Raw genomic sequence first — 21320 nt, 5'->3', positions numbered from 1 at the left:
TCAAAACTAAAATGCAATTTGAATATACTTTAGTATATACTAAAGAGGAGCAGATTAAACAGTTTTACATTTTTTACCTTGCTTTAAAACAAATACACTTCCTCTACCTTAAACTACTTTTAGTGATAAGTGAATTATACTTATCCCTGGAACTAACCTTTTTAAGCCATCTTCTTTATAAATGAGACACTGTTTCCAGAAGCTCAAAACAAATGTGCACTTCAGTTATTTATTTCTGTCTTAAATATATAACAGCAGAGGTACATGCTTATAATTCACATTATTTGTTATTTAGGCTATCACACATGACAAAGTGAGCTAACTAGAAAAGTCTTTAAGGTTTTAAAAAAAGGAATAGCTTTAAACTTGTTTTCATTTTTAAAGTGGTAAAAACTCTCTTCAACAACTTTTATAAAACAACTGGCTCCAACTGAAATAACAAATACCATTCTGTCTGATGTGCTGCAAGACAGATTGAAGAGAAAAACGTTCCCTTTAATAATTTTTCCCTGAGTCTAAGAACTCTAGGACTTAACGTAACATTCTGGAAAGGTGAAAGCTGATGAAGATAAAACTACGATCAAAATCCATAAAATCATGATTGAAAGGAAACTAAAACTACAGATAATTCTTGAAGATGCTAAAGAGGTAAATACTAGGTCAAATAAAAACTCTTGCTCATAGCAATAAAGCTGAAATGACTCAGCATTTTAAAATAAATTAAAAGGTATATACACACACATGCACACACACACATATGTATTACCCTTGTATTTATGTAATTAAGACAGTTGTGTATACTTGTGAGGCACATTCCTAGCATTTTAAGTTTGGTGCCATGCAGACCAGTTCTGGCCTTTCATAAAACGATGCCATGTTGTAGATTATTGGCCTACCCAATAGGTATGCCTACTCAATTTTTATTTTCATATTGCAATATTCTGCTGTTCTCCTAATAAGTAGCTAGTAATAGAGCCATTCAAGTTTTCCATTCTGTACCATGTCCTTTTACTCTTAAACCACTAATGTAACTTACATATATACGTATATATGTTCACATACACGCATACATATTTCTGATTATGAAAGTAACACATTTCACTATACAAAAATACTGAAGGCCCAAAGAAGAAAATAAAAAGCATCTATGGTCGCACAACCTGAAGAAAGTCATCCAGCATTGTAGCATGGATGTATGTGGATTCACGTGAGAGTAGGAATGTATCTACTGTGTGAATCTTTTAATAAAATTGGGACCACAGCGTATCTATATTATTTTTTATGCAGCTTTTTTTCACTTAACAGTATACTGTAAACATTTTCCTATTCAAGCCTTCATTTCTCAATCTATGTCAAGTCATTACTAAAGGACACTCAAGAATCTTCTCATGAATTCACGCTGAAGTTGCTCAGCATTTAAAGCATACTTGGCCACCTGTAAACACAAGTGATCTTCAGGTCACATACTTACAGAAAATGACATCGCTGTGGCCTGTGTTTCCACACGGCTGATCTTAGTTGCAGGCAGGGCACATGTATCATCAACTAAAAACCAAACAATTCATCATATAAGACTTACATGATCACTTATCAAACAGACACATTAAAATATAATTTATAAACATAAAAAAATAGCCCCAGGGAAAAAAGCACAATAATTAGAAATATGGACCCTCTAACTCAATTTCATTCACAATGTTCATTTCTCAAGGGTTTGATGGCCAGCTAGAACTTCAGAGAACGTTTACCAAAGATGAAACACAATTCCTATAGCAAAAGAATGAAACGAGAATTTATAAAATCAGAAATCTATCAAGCTGGAGGAATTGTTACCCCATAGTCTAAAGAATAAATCTTTTCTATGGAAAAAAAATTTGCTGAATATATTCACGGTAGGAAAAACACATTCTGAACGTATTTTGGTGTGTGCTGATTTAAATATTTTATGGAAGGCAGAAGAGTATGTTATATAATAATTTTAATTGGAATGTTTTATCTGTTTATATATAACTCAATCCAAGATGAAATGCAATTCCCATCTCAACAAGTAAGTTTGATGAATTTATATACACAAATGGTTCAAAATACAGTATGTGAAACACATTTCAAACCTTCAGATTTGGTACTGAATGTTGTTAGTGAAGTTTCATCTTTAACAACTGCCCCATTTGTACTGGATGATTCAGTTTTAATGGTCTGCTGGGTTACCATAGTTTGTGCGCTGGAAACAGAACTGGATACAGAAGTTTCAGGGATTACTGTTCTTAAGTCCAGGCAACTACTTAGAACACCTATATTTGCTGAAGTATGAGGACCTAAAATTAAAGTGAAAAAAACAATTATTAACATAACGCCTGCAATAAGTATGCTATCTTATTATGGTTCTTGTCACACGTTCTTGGTATTTCAATTTTAAAAATCATAAACACAGGCACTGCAAATGTCATGCATATGAATTAACCATTAGGCTAAACATAAAATGTTTAGAAAAATAAAGTGGACTACAGGGGCACCTGGGTGGCTCAGTCAGTTGAGCTCTAACTCTTGATTTCGGCTCAGGTCACGATCTCACAGTTTGTTGAGATCGAGCCCCATGTCGGGCTCTGCGCTGACAGCATGGAGCCTGCTTGGGATTCTCTTTTTCCCTCTCTCTTTGCCCCTCTCCTGCTCATGCACTCTCTCTCTCTCTTAAAATCAATAAATATTTTTTAAAAAATAAAGAAAAGAAAAATAAAATAAAATGTACTACATAGATAACAGATGTCCAACTTCTCAGGTCCTTCTTCCGTTCTAAACACTGAATCATTGTTCTTGGACTCTTCTAAATCATAGATCAAATGCCTTGCCTCCCACTTTAGGGGAAAAAACAGAAGTCATCAGGCATGAATGCCTTGAGTTTTCTGCCTTCTTCTGCCCTAAACGAGAAACACATTTATGATTGGGCCCATCCTTTCTATCTTCTCTTCCATTTCAGAGGACGAATTGACCTCTCTCCAGAGGAAGGATAATCAATCCTCCTGTGATCTTGGTTCTATCCCTTCCCCATATTTTGGGACCCTCTTTCATCAATCATTCCTTTCTCTTCAGGGTTTTCAGATTCTTTTTTCATTAGCAGTTTTTGGCGCTCAGTCCTTAAACATTATCAAGTCTCTCAAGCAAACAAAACACCCATCTTCTTTGACCCCACAAATCTCCAGTTGCCATTACCCCTCACTAATTCCTTCAGAGCAGTCTCTCCTTCCCTGACCTCCTCAAATTTGGTTTCTACCCCTCTACTCTAAGGAAATGGCTCTGGCAAACGTCAATGATTTCTAAGGGATGCTTTTCAATTTCCACTTACTTTCTGCAACATAAACAATGCCGACCACATACTCCTTTTTTGAAGTTGTTTCTTTCTATGACTTATAATTACTCATTCCACAATATTTTTTATGCTTATTTGTTTTGAAAGAGAGAGCGAGAGAGAAAGAGAGAACAAGCAGGGCAGGAGCAGAGAGAGAGAAACCCAAGTGGGCTCCACGCCATCAGCGCAGAGCCTGAGCAGGGTTCCATCCCACGAACTGTGAAATTATGACCTGAGCAAAATCAAGAGTTGGATGCTTAACCAACTGAGCCACCTAGGCACCCCTCACTCCACAATACTGAGGACTTACTATTTACCAGATATCGTGCATGCTTCTACAATGGTGAAATAAAGCAGGCATGGTTAATACTTCATGAAGTTATAATCGTGTGGTAGAGAAACATGCATACACAAACTGAGATGACCACTACTGAGAAAAAAACAGGACATCAATCTACTTGGTTCTTTTCCTGGCCTTTTAAGAACCCCTTTTCAATCTCTGTAGCTGGCTTCTTCTCTTCAGATGACTTTTTAAATGCAGGTGTTCCCAAGCTTTCTCTTTTCTCCATTTACATATTTTCCTATGTTTTCACTACCATTCATAAATCATACATCTCTCAAATACATATATCCTGGACACTGCCAGGTGCTAAGAATCTCACAGTGAACAAGTAAGATAAAGTCACTGCTCCTTGTGGGGCTTATATTTTAGTTACCCTTAATTTCTAAATTTATACTCCAGCCAAAAATTACCACCTAGACTCTACACCTAAATATCCAACTGCCGATTAAAAATCTTTACCAGTATGTTCCTCAAGTGTCTCAAAAACACTAAGTTCAAAGTTGAACTTACCTTTTTCCCAAATCTGTTCTGGCTCCTATATTTCATTTCTTGATAAAGAGTATCATCACTCATTGAATATCCAACCAAAAAACTGGCAGTCATGGTAAACTCGTTTTTATTTCTCGTATCCAACCAGTTTCCAAGGCTAGTAATAGATGCTAGTTTCTAAAACTCTCAGAAATGATATATTCTCTCCTCTCCAATCCACCCACTGCTTCAGTCTCTGGTTATCTCTTAGAGTCCTAAAAGAACCTTCTACAGAGCCTCCCAATCATTTCCTACTCCAATTCTTCTGATGGTGAGGCCAGAGTGTTCTTTCCAAAACAACAATAACAACTAATCATGTCACTCTTCCACTTTTGAAACATACCAGCTACTCCAACCTACAAAGAAAAAGGTCCAATCTCCCCTTGTTAACCTGAGATTGGGTAGCCAATCATTCACAGATTTGAATGTCTACGATCTGTCAGTGATACTGTCGCTGTACAACCACTCTGGTTTTCCCATTTGTTTCGTACTAATTTTTTCTAAACTGTCTTACAACATACGATTTAGAGTACATTAAGATTCTGAAATCTCAAAGCTCCTATTTGTTTTCAAGAGCATAAACTTCTTTATAAGATAGACATAGAAAATTACTATAAGAAAGAAATATAAATTGAGGTCCAGGACCAGGCTTTTATAATTTTAACCAAATGATTCCACCTGAAAATCAATAAAACAAAAGTGCTCTCCTTTTGCACAGGTGATGAAATAAGGAAAAATTACAGGAAATTATTTTCATTGAATATTCTTACCTACCACAGACTCATTAAGAAAAATGGAAATAAAGGTGTGCCTGGTGGCTCAGTTGATTAAGTGTCTGACTTTGGCTCCAGTCACGATCTCATGGTTCATGAGTTTGAGCCCCACATCGGGCTTTCTGCTGTCATCATGGAGCTCGCTTCGGCTCCTCTGTACCCCACTCTCTCTCTGCCCCTCCCCCTCTTGCACTGTCTCCCCAAAATAAACATTTAAAAAAATGGAAATAAAAATAATATTCATCTTGTTAAGTTTGTATCACTGAAGAGGCATTAGATTTATATCAGCTGTCATGACTTTCTCAAATTAAAAATAAAGTCACGTTTCTTTTCTTTCTCTCTCTTTCTTTCTTTCTTTCTCTCTCTCTTTCTTTCTTTCTTTCTTTCTTTCTTTCTTTCTTTCTTTCTTTCCTTTTTAATTTTAGAGAGAGAACACAAAAGTGAGGTAGGGGGGCAGAGGGAGAGAGAGAATCCCAAGCAGGCTCCACGCTCAGCCTGGAGCCCGACACAGGGCTTGATCTCACAACCCTGGGATCATGACCTTGGCCGAAATCAAGAGTTGGATGCTCAACCAACTGAGCCACCCAGGCGTTTCTAAAGTCATATGTTTCTATGTCAGGGACATCAGAATGAGATTTATAAAATAACTTTAGATACTGAAATCAGATACAATGTATCTGAAATGGCATCAGAATATTCAAATGAACTCATTTTAAATATAAGGATCACCAAAGTACAAGCTGTCACATGAATGTAATCAACAGTTCTCATAAATGAACTATCTTTCTGAGGATAATCCAGTTATTTCCTAAACAAATATTTACTAAATGACTACTATTAACCAAGCATGGATCTGGGTGCTGATGAACAAGAAAATCCCTGCCCCAAATAGATAATTTCAGATAGTTCTAAGTGCTAAGAAAATACAGTAATGGGAACGTGACACTGAACATACTGGCCAACCTCAAATGTCATACAAGAGCTTGCCTCATTTGAGTTCCATACCTCATAACTAAGCTTTGCAATTCAGGTCAGTGCTTTCTTAGTATCCTGACATCACTCTAACTAGGGTCAATGTGGATAGTTTATTATTATTTTGAAAATGGATCAAAACCATACAACATTTACTTTTTCAGAGACTATAATTCCCTATCGTTATTATAAAAAGCTTTGGCTTTACTTAAAGTGCCATCTTTGAGGCACCTGAGTGAATGAGTTGATTAAGCATCTGACTCTTAGTTTTGGCTCAGGTCATGATCTCATGGTCTGTGAGTTCAAGTCCTGTGTTGGGCTCTGCACTGATGGCGCGGAACCTGCTTGGGATTCTCTCTCTCTCTGCCCCTCCCCTGCTTGCACTCTCTCTCTCTCTCTCTCAAAATAAATAAACATTTTTTTAAAAATGCCATCTTTATACCTTCATTTTTCCTTAACATATCCACGACACAACTATTATGATTAGAAGTATTAGTTGCCATAGATGGATGTAAAGCAGCATTAAAATCAGTTGATGCTTTGAGATCTGGTCTGTTTTTCACAGAAGTTCCTTTCATAGGTGTATGTTCAGTTTTTGCACTGTTCGTTGTATCGCTGATCTATAAGAAATAAAAACAGTTTACTGTAGCAAACAATGTTCAGTTAAATAGAAATACATGTGAAAGACAAGCAAAATAATTTACAACTTGAATGCTTTTGAAAATAAATTTACCAAGATATAAAACAGTTTAAATTATACACTTAATTTGTATAGGATTATTCTTTAAATTTTACAACAGTTTAAAAACCCATTTACTCTCTTAATCTCCATTCTCAGAAGACCAGTTATAAAGGGGAATAGGAGGGTATATTCTGGGGGGGGGGGGACCCCAGACTATGTTTTATGAGTGGTAGTTAGCATGCAAGTAAATATGTATGCAGCACAGGCGACAACACCAGAGCTAGAGTTTAACACATTTGTCCAATTTTCTTAACAAAGTCAACATGGATTTTAAAGACCTGATGACTCCTAAAAATAAAATCTCAGTTCAAGCAAATGAATTATTCTATATGACTGAGTTTCCAAATAGATATCAAGATTTAATACATACACATATCAATATTCTTTGCCATTAAACATTTTTAAATATCAGTCTCTTTAATTCTGTTTTTCTTTGCCTTCTTGTACACACTATAATGAACACATTTAAACTTTTTGATAATTCAGGTCATCAAGGTCAACATCAGTTACTATACAGCAATATATATGGGTCTACTGAGCCATAAAAGTTACCTGGCTTCATTCAAAAACCCCAATATTGCTGCCCCCTTCTACTTACCTGTTTTTTGTGACTTTTCTGTCTCCATTGTCAATTATAACTTCTCATGGCTCTAGGATATTTGTCCACAACAGCCATGTTCAGAACACGTGAGCTTATCCCTACATCATTTCCCTTGAAAAGAATCTACTGTATATGCAGACAGCAGCTTGCCATAAAAAACCAGTGTAAATCCTAGTGAGCTTATTCATTAGTCTCTACAGATACCTACTGTGAAGGACTTCATAAACAAGAAATAACCTCACAAACATCAGTGTTCAACTTAGCAACTCATATTCTTTGGCCAATGAAGTACATAGTAAAGAAATATATTTCATATGCGTTTTTGAAGTACATCTTTAGAAACTTAAAACAGGAGTGTGTACGATACTTAGAAATGTCAAAATACAGATTTCAAGACACCGTAAGTATAAATTATAATGGATTAGCCTCTGATGCTGTGTGCAATGAAGGTAGACTTTAGTCTCCTGGTTAGGGGTTCTCAATCCAGGCCAGTGCCACAGTGCTCTATGGAGCTTTTCCTTAAAACCTGAGTTACCTGGGCATCATCCTAAAGATTCTGATTCACTAAATCTCGGGAAAGGCTTGGGATTCTGTGTATGTTTGTTTGTTTTTTAATCTCAGAGGTGATTCTAATATGCAGCCAGAGTTAAGAACCTCTGTCCTAGGGTAATATGCTACAAATATTAATAAAAATTGGGACTCTAACCATAAACATTCATTTACCATCATAAATTTTTGTTTTAACTTACACTGTTAGGAACGGTGCTATTACTGCCTGGTCTGTGAGGGTCCATTCTGACTCCTGTAGGAATGAGAAAGTTCAGACTGACATGCTCTAAATTAGCTTCAATAAAATATATTACAATCAAGTATTTCTGAAAGTTATGTATTAAAGCTTAAAAAGTAGTATCTTTATCAAAGTTAATCTATTTTCTTAATAGTCTGCTTACTGGTTGATTGAAATCCTTTCCAAAAGAACATGTAAAATGAAATCTGCTTTTACTTTCCAAGTGCCTATTACTTTGAATACTTGTTTAAAAAGCTGAAATATTTATGAAAGCTAATTAAAACCATCTCCTGAAGTCACGTAGCATGTCGAAACAAGGAAGTACATCAGAGTGAACTGCAGAAAAAACATTCTATCCTATGTGTCTATGCGTTCTACCTACCACATCATGATGGGAAGACAGGCAAGTTTCGGAACTGAAATGCAACATATTTGATTAACCAGGCAGAAAACATCACATCATAACATTTTTAAAACTAGGCCTAATCACAGGCTTTCCTGTAGTCACTTTTTAAAAAAGCATCTGAACATGCAAGCTTCCAGGTGAAAATTATGTTACCTTGTAGATTTGGTGCCAGTGAGGAATCTGATGATGCAGTTTGGTGTGGCAAGTCTGTATTCAGCTGCAAAAGATAGCCCTCAACTGTAGGCACTTCATCCCATTTGACGTGGAAAGAATTGGTAGTGGCTTTGATCAGCTGTACTTGTGATGGTGCCGGCGGTTTCTCTAAAGAACAATATTGATATTATACTTTTAAGTTTCAAATGTATCAAGAGTTTGCTTGTACAATTTGTGTGGGCCTGGGGCTCTGAAAACATCAGCAATGAGTATTTCACCTGTTTACCCACAGGGAGATGTATTCAGATAAACTTAGCTATAGTAGGTCAAATGAAAACAGTTTGGGGTTCTGGTCCTACTTATTTATTTAATTCCTTATACAAATAGAAAAATTCCAAGCCATGTGAGTCACCAGAATCAGAAAGAAATATTTAATCCTAGAAGTGGGGGCAGGGCACCAAGTATTTTATAGTTAGAGCTACATTATTTTACCTATGTAAGTTTTTAATTTAACGAGCCAATTTTCAGCCAATAGCATACATGTTAGAAATACTGTTAGTGTTAGCAAATATGATTTGGACATGATATTTTGGGAAAACACAACTTCTTGAAGTTAATACCCTTTTATCAAAACTTGTACTACCCCAAACAGGTAACTACTTTGATATGAAATATTACAACATTTCCAAAACAAGTAACAATCATAGGCTTTTAGAACTAGAAAGAAGGATCTGAGATTATTTCTACAATATCCTTGTCCTCTTTTTGTTTACCTACCAATTCAGGGAACTCACAATTCCTAAGGGAGTACATTCCATCTTTGGACAGTTACATAAGAAAATTTAGTCTCCTAGTGAGTTGATATCTATAAGCTATATTTTAATCATTATAGAACATGTCTGATATCTATCTTTTTGTATCTTTTAGAGAAGGGGTCAGCAAACTGGCTGGCTTATGGGCTAGATCCAGTCTATGCCTGTTTTTGTAACTAAAGTCTTGTTGAAACACACCCATGCTCATTTGTTTATGTATTAGTTATGACTGTTTTCATTCTACAGCAGCAGAGTTGCATAGTTATAACAGAGACCATACGCGGCCTGCAAAGCTTAAAATATTTACTATCTGACCCTTTACAGAAAAAAACTGATGACTATGATTTGGAGGATAAGTAAGCCTAGTTCCTTCAACTATTCCCCATGTAGATTCCTCCATGATCCTATTCTCAACCCAGTTTATTTATGTTTCTTAAAGACAACCCACAAAAGGAAACAAAAAGAAGACAGGTCCAAGAAGTATACTACTTACACAACAGAAGCTTGCATGAAGAGAAAATAGAGAAAACAGAAGGGTGCACATCAATGAAATAAATCAAGAAAATTCCCAGAACTGAAGAACATGAGTTTACAGACTAAAAGGGCACAATGAGTATTCAACACAATGGGTTAAAAATAGATGCACCAAAGCACATCACCATGAAATTTAAGAATAATGGAGACAAAAGTCCCAAAAGCTACCAAAGGTGACGGGGAAGGTCACATTTAAAGAAACAAAAATCAGGGGTGCCTGGGTGGCTTAGTTGGTTAAGCATTCGACTCTTGGTTTTGGCTCAGGTCATGATCTTGCAGTTAATGAGTTTGAGGCCTGCATCGGGCTCTGTACTGACAGTGCAGAGCCTCCTTGGGATTCTCTCCCTCCCTCTCTCTCTGCCTCTGTTGCATACACTCTCTCTCTCAAAATAAATAAGTAAATTAAAAAAGAAAAAGGAACAAAAATCAGAAGTGGTTTGGGTTTCTCAACAAAAACACTAGAAGCTTAAATACAATATAACAATGCTTTCAAAATTCTGAAGGGTAATGACATCCAGTGTCGAATTCTATTTCCCTGCAAATAGCCAATTAAATGGAAGGAAGACTGAATATATTTCCAGACAATGCAAGATCTGAAAATAAATTTATCTCCTATGCACTCTTTTCCTGGGATGTGCTCCACAAAAAAAGAAAAAGTTAACTAAGAAAGGGAAAAATACAGGAACTAGAAACAGGGAATCTGGCAGAGGTGAGAGGCAGAAGATATCTCTAGGAAGATGATGAAGGGAGACTCCAGGATGACAGTGTGCACGATTTGTGGAGCAGGAGAACCATGCCAACCATCCCAGATTGGAGCAGGAGATGGTTCTTGTCTTTCCTTTTTTTAGTTTATTTATTTATTCTGAGAGAGAGAGAGAGAGAGCGAGCACGAGCAGGGGAGGGTCAGAGAGATCATGACATGAGCCGAAACCAAGAGTTGGATGCTTAAGTGACTGAGCCACCCAGACCAGGAGACCCAGGAGAAATTTCTTCAAGATGATGAAATATGATAGAATATATCTGATGCATCTAACCATAATGAGAGAAGATTTAAACAAATTAAAGAGTATGGACTGAATTGGTGGTAAATACATACAAATCAAAGACAAACAAAAATGACAATTATTAATCCATGGCATGGCTCACCTGTGAACAGTGTTTATACGGTCATAATGTAAACAATGACTACTCATCTAACAAAATTGCTGCATAACCATATTGAGAGAATGAGGGTAGGAAAGGTATAGAGCAGAGAAGCAAGGCATGGTGGGAAGAAGAGATAAATCCTTAACTGTTATAGTAGAAAGTGATCATTTTATGCCTAAACTGAAAAAAATCAAAGTAATATATTAATGTTATATGGAAATATGGAAGGAAATCCCAAAAGGATTGTTTAACAGAGTTGAAAGCAGATGCTTGTGAAGCAAGGAAAATGAGAGGAAGGTGGGAGCAAAGGACTGTTTTTAATAAAAAGCCTTATGGCATTATTTACTCTTAAATGCTATCAAATTCACAAAGATTAACTATAAGTGAAAAAGAGCAAGATGAAGAGCCCTCATTTCCGCAGTTCCCAAAATTCATGCCAACTTATCAAGAGGAGAAGCAAAATCTAAATTCCAACTTTATGATAGTAGCCATGATTCCTTTTAAATTGACATCATCTAAGGTTTATGGAAAAACTGGCCATTCAGAGCCAGTAATTTTTAATCTTTTAAAAGTCACAGATCGCTTAGACAATCTGCTTCAAGTGATGTATTCACTACCAAGAGAAATTTATACACACACATTTTTTCTTCCAATCTCAGGGATTGAAGTTTATCCTTGGACTTCAGGTAATAACTCCCAATTTCAAAGATGCAACAGTAAGTTGGATTTTCTGTATTCCTTTCCCGCTTGCTAGTATGTGCTTCTTCCATACAAAGCATTTAGTCTCTAACTTTGTTGTTCAATTTATTATTTTTTCAATTATCTTTTTTTATTTTTTTAAATTTACATCCAAATTAGCACACAGTGCAACAATGATTTCAAGAGTAGATTCCTTAATGCCCCTTACCCATTTAGCCCATCCCCCCTCCCACAATCCCTCCAGTAACCCTCTGTTTGTTCTCCGTATTTAAGAGTCTCTTATGGGGGCGCCTGGGTGGCTCAGTCGGTTAAGCGTCTGACTTCGGCTCAGGTCATGATCTCACGGTCTGTGAGTTCAAGCCCTGTGTCGGGCTCTGTGCTGACAGCTCAGAGCTCAGAGCCTGGAGCCTGCTTCGGATTCTGTGTCTCCCTCTCTCTCTGACCCTCCCCCGTTCATGCTCTGTCTCTCTCTGTCTCAAAAACAAACATTAAAAAAAAAAAAGGTTTTTTTTTAAATAAAGGATTTAAAAAAAAAAAAGAGTCTCCTATGTTTTGTCCCCCTCTTGGTTTTTATATTATTTTTGCTTCCCTTCCCCTATATTCATCTGTTTTGTCTCTTAAAGTCCTCATATGAGTGAAGTCATATGATATTTGTCTTTCTCTAATTTCACTTAGCATAAATCAATTATCTTTTTTTAAAGTTTATTTATTTATTGAGAGAGAGAGAAAGAGAGAGAAAGACAGAGGGGCAAAGAGAGAGAGAGAATCCCAAGTAGGCTCCGCACCAGCAGCATGGAGTCCAATACGGGACTCAAACTCATGAACAGTGAGATCTATGACCTGAGCTGAAACCAAGAGTTGGATGCTTAACCAACTAGGCCACCCAAGTGCCCATCAATTATCTTAATTTTTTTTATAATTTTTTTTTTAATTTTTTTTCAACATTCATTTATTTTTAGGACAGAGAGAGACAGAGCATGAACGGGGGAGGGGCAGAGAGAGAGGGAGACACAGAATCGGAAACAGGCTCCAGGCTCTGAGCCATCAGCCCAGAGCCTGACGCGGGGCTCGAACTCACGGGCCGTGAGATCGTGACCTGGCTGAAGTCGGACGCTTAACCGACTGCGCCACCCAGGCGCCCCTTTTATAATTTTTTTAAAATGTTTATTTTTGAGAGAAAGAAAGACAGAGCACAAGTCAGGGAGGGGCAGAGAGACGGAGACACCGAATCTGAAGCAGGCTCCAGGCTCTGAGCTGTCCGCACAGCCTGATGCGGGGTTCAAACTCACAAACCATGAGATCATGACCTGAGCTGAAGTAGGATGCTCAACCAACTGAGCCACCCAGGCGCCCCAATGTTTATTTATTTTTGAGAGAGAAAGAGAGACAGAAACAGAGTGCGAGCGAGGGGAGGGGCAGAGAGAGAGAGTGAAACACAGATTCTGAACAGGCTCCAGTCTCTGAGCTGTCAGTACAGAGCCTGATGCAGGGCTCGAACTCATAAGCTGTGAGAGATGACCTGAGCCGAAGTCAGATGATTAACCGACTGAGACACCCAGGTGTCCCTCATCTTTTAGATAACACTTTGGCATACTACTGTATCCTTCCAGAATTTTCTATTTATACACTTAAAAAAACCCCTGGAATTATAGATATGCTTTATAATCTGCTTTTCTCATATAACAGTGCACATTACATCATCTCCAAATCTGATTCTCCGCTGGCCTCCAGACTTCTTTGTTCTTCAACTACTTATTTGATCTCCTTATTTCAAACTTAGCATGGTCTAAATGGAACTCTTAATTTTCTCCCCAAGCCAGTTTTCTCCTCAGTCTTCTCCAGCTCAGTAAGAGGAAATACCACCAAATTATTCAAGCTAAAAACTTCATCCTCCTGTCCTTTCTGTCATATGCCACCCCCAATTCATCAGCCAGTTCTGTCAACAAGAACTCCAAAACACATCCTGAATTCAGCCACTTCTCTGCATCTCCACTGGCACCACCGTAGTCTAAGACTTCTCTGACTGCTGTGAAAGCCTCCTAACTTGTCTCACTGTGTGCACCTTTGCTCACCTCCAATTTATTTTCCACGCAACTGCAGTGGCCATTCCAAAATGTACATCAGATCACAACACGTCTCTCCTTCAAACTAATAAATAACTTACCTTTGTACTTTATAAACAATCTAAACTCTACCATGATGTTTGAGGCCCTACAAGATCTGTCCTGTGGTCACTTTTCTAACCTCCATCCCTACACTCTCCTCTTTCACTGGGCCCAAACGAGCCACGCATTTCCATTTCAGGGCCCTTGAACTTGCTGTTCACTCTTCCTACAGTGTTGCTCCCCCAGCCTTTTCCACGGATAGCATCTTCTCCCCATCTGGATTATATTCCAAATGCCATTTCATACTTTTCTAACTACCCACTCCAAAGTTAACCCCACCCCTCTTTACTCCAGTGCCTCCCATTACTATCCCACTGGTCTTACTGTCTTCACATGCTTACCAGAAATGGAACTGATTTTGTTAATTTGTTTGATTAGTGCCCATCATCCCCCTGCCCTCATACTCTCTAAGAATATAAGTTCTTTGACATCAGGGATATTATCAGTCTCTTTCACTGCTGTAGCATTTCACTTCTCAGCATTTAGAACAATTTAGAACAATTCCTGGTATACAGTATCAATCAATAAGTATTTATTAAAAAATAGATGAGTTCCATATTTAATAAATTTGTAGTGTTGTAATACTTTTTAAAAAGTGGTTTTACTTTGGAATACTTTTAGATTTACAAAAAAAAAATGCAGAGTGCCCATATATTCTTTACCTTTACTCAGTTTCCCCTAATGCTAACACATTTGTCAAAATTAAGAAATTAACACTGGAATAATAATGTTAACTAAACTACAGACCACTCAGATTTCACCAATTTTCTATTTACATTTTTGTTTGTTTTAATCCAATCTAGGGTGTACCACCTTGCATTTAGTCATCATATCTCCTTAGTCTCCTCCAATTTGTAACTATTTCTCACTTTCCTCGTTTTTCATCACTTTGAAACTTTTTTTAAAGTGCATATCCATTCATTTTGAGAGAGAAAGAGAGAGAGCAGAGGAGGGGCAGAGAGAGAGAGGGAGACAGAGAATGCGAAGTAGGCTCCACACTGCCAGCACAGAGTCCTATGCAGGGCTTGATCTCATGAACCATGAGATCAGGACCTGAGATGAAATCAAGAGTCCAACTCATTGCTTTCAAAGCCCCCCTCATCACTTTGAAACTTTTATTTAAGAGTATTGTTCACATATTCTGTAGAATGTCTAGAAAGTCCCTCAATTTGCGCTTATCTGATATGTTCTCTCAGAGTGGGGTTATAGGTTTTGGGGTAATACAAAGGTGAAGTTTCTTCTTATCACATGATATGAGAAGCAGGGATAAATGATATTAACATGACTATCACTAGTGATATTAACACTGATTACTTGATTAAGGTGGTGTTTTCCAGGTTTCTCTACCATACAGCCACTGTTTTTCTCTTTTCATATTCTATGCTTTGGAAGGGAGTCACCATATCCCAGTCTACACACTCAAAGAGAGGGGCTCTCGTGGGCACCTGGGTGGCTCAGTTGGTTGAACATCCAACTTCGGCTCAGGTCATGATGTCGTGGTTCGTGGGTTTGAGCCCCACACTGGCCTCTGCACTGTCAGCGCAGAGCCTGCTTGGGATTCTCTCTCTCTCTCTCTCTCTCTCTCAAAATAAATAAATAAACTTAAAAAAAACCTCTCATGGAGTGAGAAATATCTACTCCAATGTAATATTTCTTCCATTCATTTTTAATTATGGAAAAGAGAGGCAGTGGCATTTACAGTAAGTCTTAAGAGACAGACAGTGCTCAGGTATTTATTTACCTAAAAGAAAATTCTATTCATTAAATACTCTTACCTACCAGTATCAAGATACCAAAGATCCTTGCAGCAAACTTGACTATTCAGTGCTTTTTTGTAGCCATCTCTTCCACTCCAAAAATATAATCGAGTGCCAATTGCAACAGCACAGTGTCCAGCTCGTGGTCTTGGTCTTGAATTTTTTTTATCTTCCTGAGAATCCGATACGAGGGTGGTCCACTCTGCTGTATCTACAAGACAGCAATATCCATGACTACAGTATTGCTCTTAAATAACAAAATCACAAGAACTCTTTTATTAATAAATTTTCTTTCAATAAGTAGCTCTTAAAAGACTTACCCAGATTTAGATAAGAAAATGAACTAGTACATCTCCATTCACAATCATGAGGTGAAGTCTCAATATTCTCCCCCTTATGTGGAACCCATCCACCAAAAATGTACATCCTGAACAACAAAAAGAGAGAACATAAAGTGGCTGACTTTTTTTTCTAGAGCTTTACTTTTTTTTTCTTTTTAGATTTTCAATGCTAAGAATAGACTTAAACTTACTTGTTTACTCAAAGCTTCAGGACTATTAACTCACTTATTATGGTCAAGGTAATGGGAATAAGATAATGAATAAAGCAATCTTCTCTGAAGAGTTTACAATTCTATGAAGCAATACAGAATCAAATTATTTGTCTCTGGCAAGTTACTTAAGTGGAAAATATTTCAATTCTAATACATTTGAAAATCAATACTATTTATAATGAGTGAACCTCACTCAGAAAGACAGTCAAATGATCTATGATATCCAAAGTCAAATTTAGAGTTGTATGCATACAGTAACCAAAGAAGATTAAGTTTCTTATAACTTTGGTCACTGATATCACTCAAATAAAAAACTTTTGGGGCACCTAGTGGTTCTGTCAGTTAAGCGTCTGACTCTTGATTTCGGCTCAGGTCACAATCTCATGGTTTGTGAGATCGAGCTCCCCGCAGGAGCCTGCTTGGGATTCTCTCTCCCTCTCTTTCTCTCTCAAAATAAATAAATAAACATTAAGACAAAACAAAACACAAAAAACCTTTAACTATGTCCCTCGGGCCCCTAAAGGTTCTGGAGACATGCCTAATGACTGCTTGAAGGAGAAAGGCTCACCAGGCAGAGCTTAGGGCCGATGTGACAGCATGCCAACTGGAGAAGCTCTATTTTATACTTATTTTCTATATTAGAGTTCCAGGGGAAAACCACATTTTATAAAAGGGTTCTGAGATTTTTTAAAATGTACCTATCAGATTTTGTTTATGGCTATTTTTTAAAAGGAACTAATGAGGTTGTAGCTGTTTCCTAAAACATTACTTTTAAGGTAAAGTCCCTACCCAAGAAAATATTTAATTAAATTCTATTTACACAATAATGCACAAGTAAGGGAACTTGCTGATGATAGTAATAGCTAACCTTTATGGCGTACTCCTTATGTAGCAGGCACTGTTTGGAGCATTTCATATGTATTAATCCATTTAATCCTGAAGGCAACCTCGTGAAGTAGGTTTTATTATTGACTGTATTTTATATGTAAGGAAACCGAGGTATAGACAGATTAAATTTCCTTGCCCCAGGTCATACAGAACAAGTACCAAAACTGGAGACGTGAATTCAGGCATCTGGTTACAGAGTTTACGGTCTAACCATAACTCTATCCAAAGTTTAACCAGTGAGTGTACATTCTGAGTACATACCTGAGTGTAAGTCAAGTACTACCAAAAATAAGTAAAACGAAACATTGAGTTAGGTGTGTCAAACCTGGCAACAGAGAACAGATCTGTTCCTCAGATGCCTGTGCCTCAGACTTAAGTAAATGTACTCTGTGCAAGGAAAGCACTGTGAGGAATGCACACAAGTATAAGAGACAGCATGACAAGAAAATGCCGAAGTATTTTAGCCTCTGTAGGCTTATTATTTTTGCTTCAGGAAACAATCAAACACTATTAAATTCAATAATCTATTCCTAAGAACTTGGTAGCACCACTCTTCCCTGTGTGTGTCTTTCTTAAGTTGGTTAAAAAAAAGTGGAAAACAAAAAAACCAGAAACCACCACCATACTTGTTTCCTATAACACTGGCTGTGTGAAGGCTTCGTGGAAGTGGCACCGTCCCTTTAGTTTCTGGTTTTGACCACGACATCGTTTCTAGAAGTAAAAATTAAGTATATTAGCAATTTGGTCTAATAATAGCAAATTACCTCAACTTGCAGAATCTTAAAAAATAAAAAAGGACTTACCAAAAAGAAGCAAAACTGTTTCAAAACCATTACTTGAATTTCATCTTAAAATGAGCATTTACAGCCAACATAAATAGCTAATTATAGTAATCTATTTATACTTGAACGTTAGTGTTTGAAATACAGAGGTGTATTTAGGGTGCCACCAATTTTGAATTAAAACCAAATTAGAGATTTTCACATTTTAAGTAAGAGCACATTGTGTAGAAGATAGTCAAAAGTGAGAGGCACACCTACCTCCCAATCACTTCATTCCTAGGATCCTTTTAAAAAGAGCTAGCTAGCCCAGGGTTTTTCACTGACCAGTAATAACATTACTAATGCTACATTTTCTGTAGACAGAGTAACCATATAAATTTGATCATCCCCAACTGGGACATTTTACAGAGTGGTAATTGGTACTACTGATAGTTACATGGGACAATAAGCATTAATCAGTCACCTTAGACAAACCAGGACATATGGCGACCCTACTTATAAGGAACACAGGAGAGTTACGGCCATAAACCAAACATTCATTTGTTTAACTTTATTGATCAGCAACCACTCACGTCACATCTCACCTGTTCCAGAGCTGGCTACACGTGCCTTCTATAAACCTAAGTGTGACTCGATAAATACTTTAACGAAAATATTTTTCAAAGGATTTTTACATTTTCCTTTATCAATCAAAACCAATTCCTGAGTCTGAATCAAGGTAAGCTTACCTAAGTCAAGTTGCCATAGATCATCCAGGCGAGCACCACACATTCCACCAAAGACATACATTTTAGGACTTCCAGAATCTTTTTTGCAATATATCACAGCTGTGTGGGATTCTCTTGGAGAAGGCACAATCCCTTTAGTCACTGGAATGCTCCAACCCACAACACCAGAACCGTGCTGTAGCTCCAACTCATAGAAATCATTTAAATATCTAGGATATCATGAAATAATATTAAAACATTAACAGAACATATATCTTCTATTTGATTTTTGTTTCTATTTATAAAGATAAGATATGCTTACTATGAAACATTCATTTAGTACAGAAAGGCATTAGGAGAGCAAAAACCCCTTCCTCATTTATTCACCACGTATTTATCAAAAACTACCATGCACCAGGTACTCTTGCGGGGATCAGCAGCAAACAGAAGAGATTAAAAAAATTCCTGCCATCATTTAACCAACACTCACATCCAAGACAACAACTGTGATGGTTTGAAAACATAGCCACAAATTCTCTGACACTTCCATTCAGGAGGTAGTTATGTCTGTCCTCACCCTCAATTCCAGGCAAGCTTGTGACTGCTTCAACTAGAGTGTGGTGATATGACACTATGTGACTTCTGAGGCTTGGTCACAGCCAAGCCTTGGTTCTGAGGCTGTGACCAAGCCTCAGAAGTCACTATAAAATACTTGTTCTTGGAATCCTGAAGCATCAGGTAAGTCCAACTAACACAAGTCTGAAGCAGCATACATAGGCATGCAGCATGATGGCCCCAGTTCAGTCCATCCTTCAGCCATTTCCATTGAGGCATCAGATGTGGGAGTGACCAAACCTTCCCATCTCAGGGTCTAGCCATCACTGCTGTGTCCTATCTTAATTCCTGATGCACAGGATCCCTGAGCATAATGTTATTTTGCATCACAAACTCTTTGGGGGTTTATTACATGGTACTAGATAACCAAGACAATCACTGTTGACAATAATTGGTAAATACCCCCTTTTGTTTTTTTAATTTTAGAGAGAAAGCGTGAGTGGGGGAGTGGGGCAGAGGGAGAGACAGAGAATCTTAAGCAGGCTCCACGCTCAGCACAGAGCCCGGGGAGCTCAATCCCATGACCCTGGGATCATGACTTGAGCCAAAATCAACAGCTGGATGCTCGACCAACTGAGCCACACAGGTGCACCAGTAAATACCCTTTCTGACCCCCCCTTTCTGTATGGATCTCCACATATGCATAAATGAGACATACTACAAATGTTGCTTTATAACTTTTTTCTTTAAAATTTTCACTCTATAATGTCATAGCAATGCCCTGCATAGCTTTTTTTTTTTTTTAACTCTAGAAACTGGCATAAAACTTCTCATGCATGACATTGATGTTTTCAATGTTTTGAGCAAAATGACTTTTATAGGAATATATTTCCTATCAAATTATTACTCAAATATGAGGGCAAAATCAAAACACTTTAGGACATATAAAACTTCAAAATGTAGCTATATAATTGTTTTGGGGAAAAACATGACACTAGATGCCATTTCAGAAAAATGAAAGAAATGAAAGAAATCCAAGAAAGAATACACTGAATAAGAGAAATGGCGGTACAAAGAAATCAGTGATTTGTAATCACATTTAAATTTATGTTTATAAGTGTGGTTGTGAGATCTAAGCAAACAGTAAGACTAACCAAATAATTAATTTCTTAACGGTATTATAATCTGGAATAAGATTCAAAAATACATGGAACATATGGGAAAATAAGGGTAAGTAAAAGAAGGTGAAGACAGTAATCTACTCTCAAAGATGACAAGATCTTCTCAGTTTAAATGTGTGTAATAATTTCTGAACAACTAACAGAAGCACAGAATTAGCACATATAACTTTCAAATCATTAAGAGGAAAGAAGAAAACAGTACATCAAGAAAAAGTAAGGAAAAGGAAAAATAAGCAAAGCAGTGTCAGTCTATGGAAAACAGTTAATAAGATGGTTAGGGGAAAAAAAAACACTACAATACAAAACCATGTCAAAAGAAAGACAAACTATAAAAAGAAATTTGGTACACATCACCAAAAAAGATAAAATTTTCCTAATGTAAAAAGCTCCTACAAGATCAATATTATAACTAATCACACAATAGACACAAACAAAAAGATATAAACTGACAGTTCACAGAATGAGAAATAAAAACTGTATAAATGTATATGTATACACACACAGAAACACATATACAAACACATACACAAATGTTCAACCTCATTACAATTTTTTAAAATCTTGCAAAGGCAGGAAAAGGCAGGAAGCTGGAGGTAGAGAAGCAACAATAAGCAGAATAGATGGAAAACATAAAATAACAAAAGTAGGAAAAGACTTCCCTATTAAGAGACAAAGTCTCTTGGGGGCAGGAAGCGTGTAGGGGAAACAAAGTAAAAGAACCCTAATTCCAGCTATAAGCAAGTAACAGCAATGATAATATTAAAATTAACAAGTGATGTGGCATAGACTTACACAGATCTGAATGGGTACCAGCCAGTATGCTGTACCAGCTCATACTGGTTGTTAATCCTATTTAAAAAAGGTAAGTCTACAACAAAATAATACACACAGGC

General features: G+C 37.1%; 1 protein-coding gene across 4 annotated transcripts in view; it reads right to left on the bottom strand.

Annotated features, from left to right (window-relative positions):
• Positions 1-21320, bottom strand: part of HCFC2 (host cell factor C2) — a 47929-nt gene that overhangs the window by 17932 nt on the left and 8677 nt on the right. For all 4 annotated transcript variants that reach the window (XM_047865327.1, XM_047865325.1, XM_047865326.1 and 1 more), the window contains exons 4-12: positions 18713-18921; positions 17829-17913; positions 16082-16188; positions 15784-15972; positions 8649-8816; positions 8052-8104; positions 6402-6579; positions 2112-2315; positions 1472-1545 (exon numbers count right to left, since the gene is read on the bottom strand). In XM_047865327.1, coding sequence (XP_047721283.1) covers positions 1472-1545; positions 2112-2315; positions 6402-6579; positions 8052-8104; positions 8649-8816; positions 15784-15972; positions 16082-16188; positions 17829-17913; positions 18713-18921 — 1267 coding nt within the window. The remainder of the gene's footprint in view (positions 1-1471; positions 1546-2111; positions 2316-6401; positions 6580-8051; positions 8105-8648; positions 8817-15783; positions 15973-16081; positions 16189-17828; positions 17914-18712; positions 18922-21320) is intronic.

The sequence above is a fragment of the Prionailurus viverrinus genome, chromosome B4 (genome assembly GCF_022837055.1).
Source record: "Prionailurus viverrinus isolate Anna chromosome B4, UM_Priviv_1.0, whole genome shotgun sequence".
Classification (NCBI taxonomy): Eukaryota; Metazoa; Chordata; class Mammalia; order Carnivora; family Felidae; genus Prionailurus; species Prionailurus viverrinus.
This window is presented reverse-complemented; position numbering and strand designations above follow the sequence as displayed.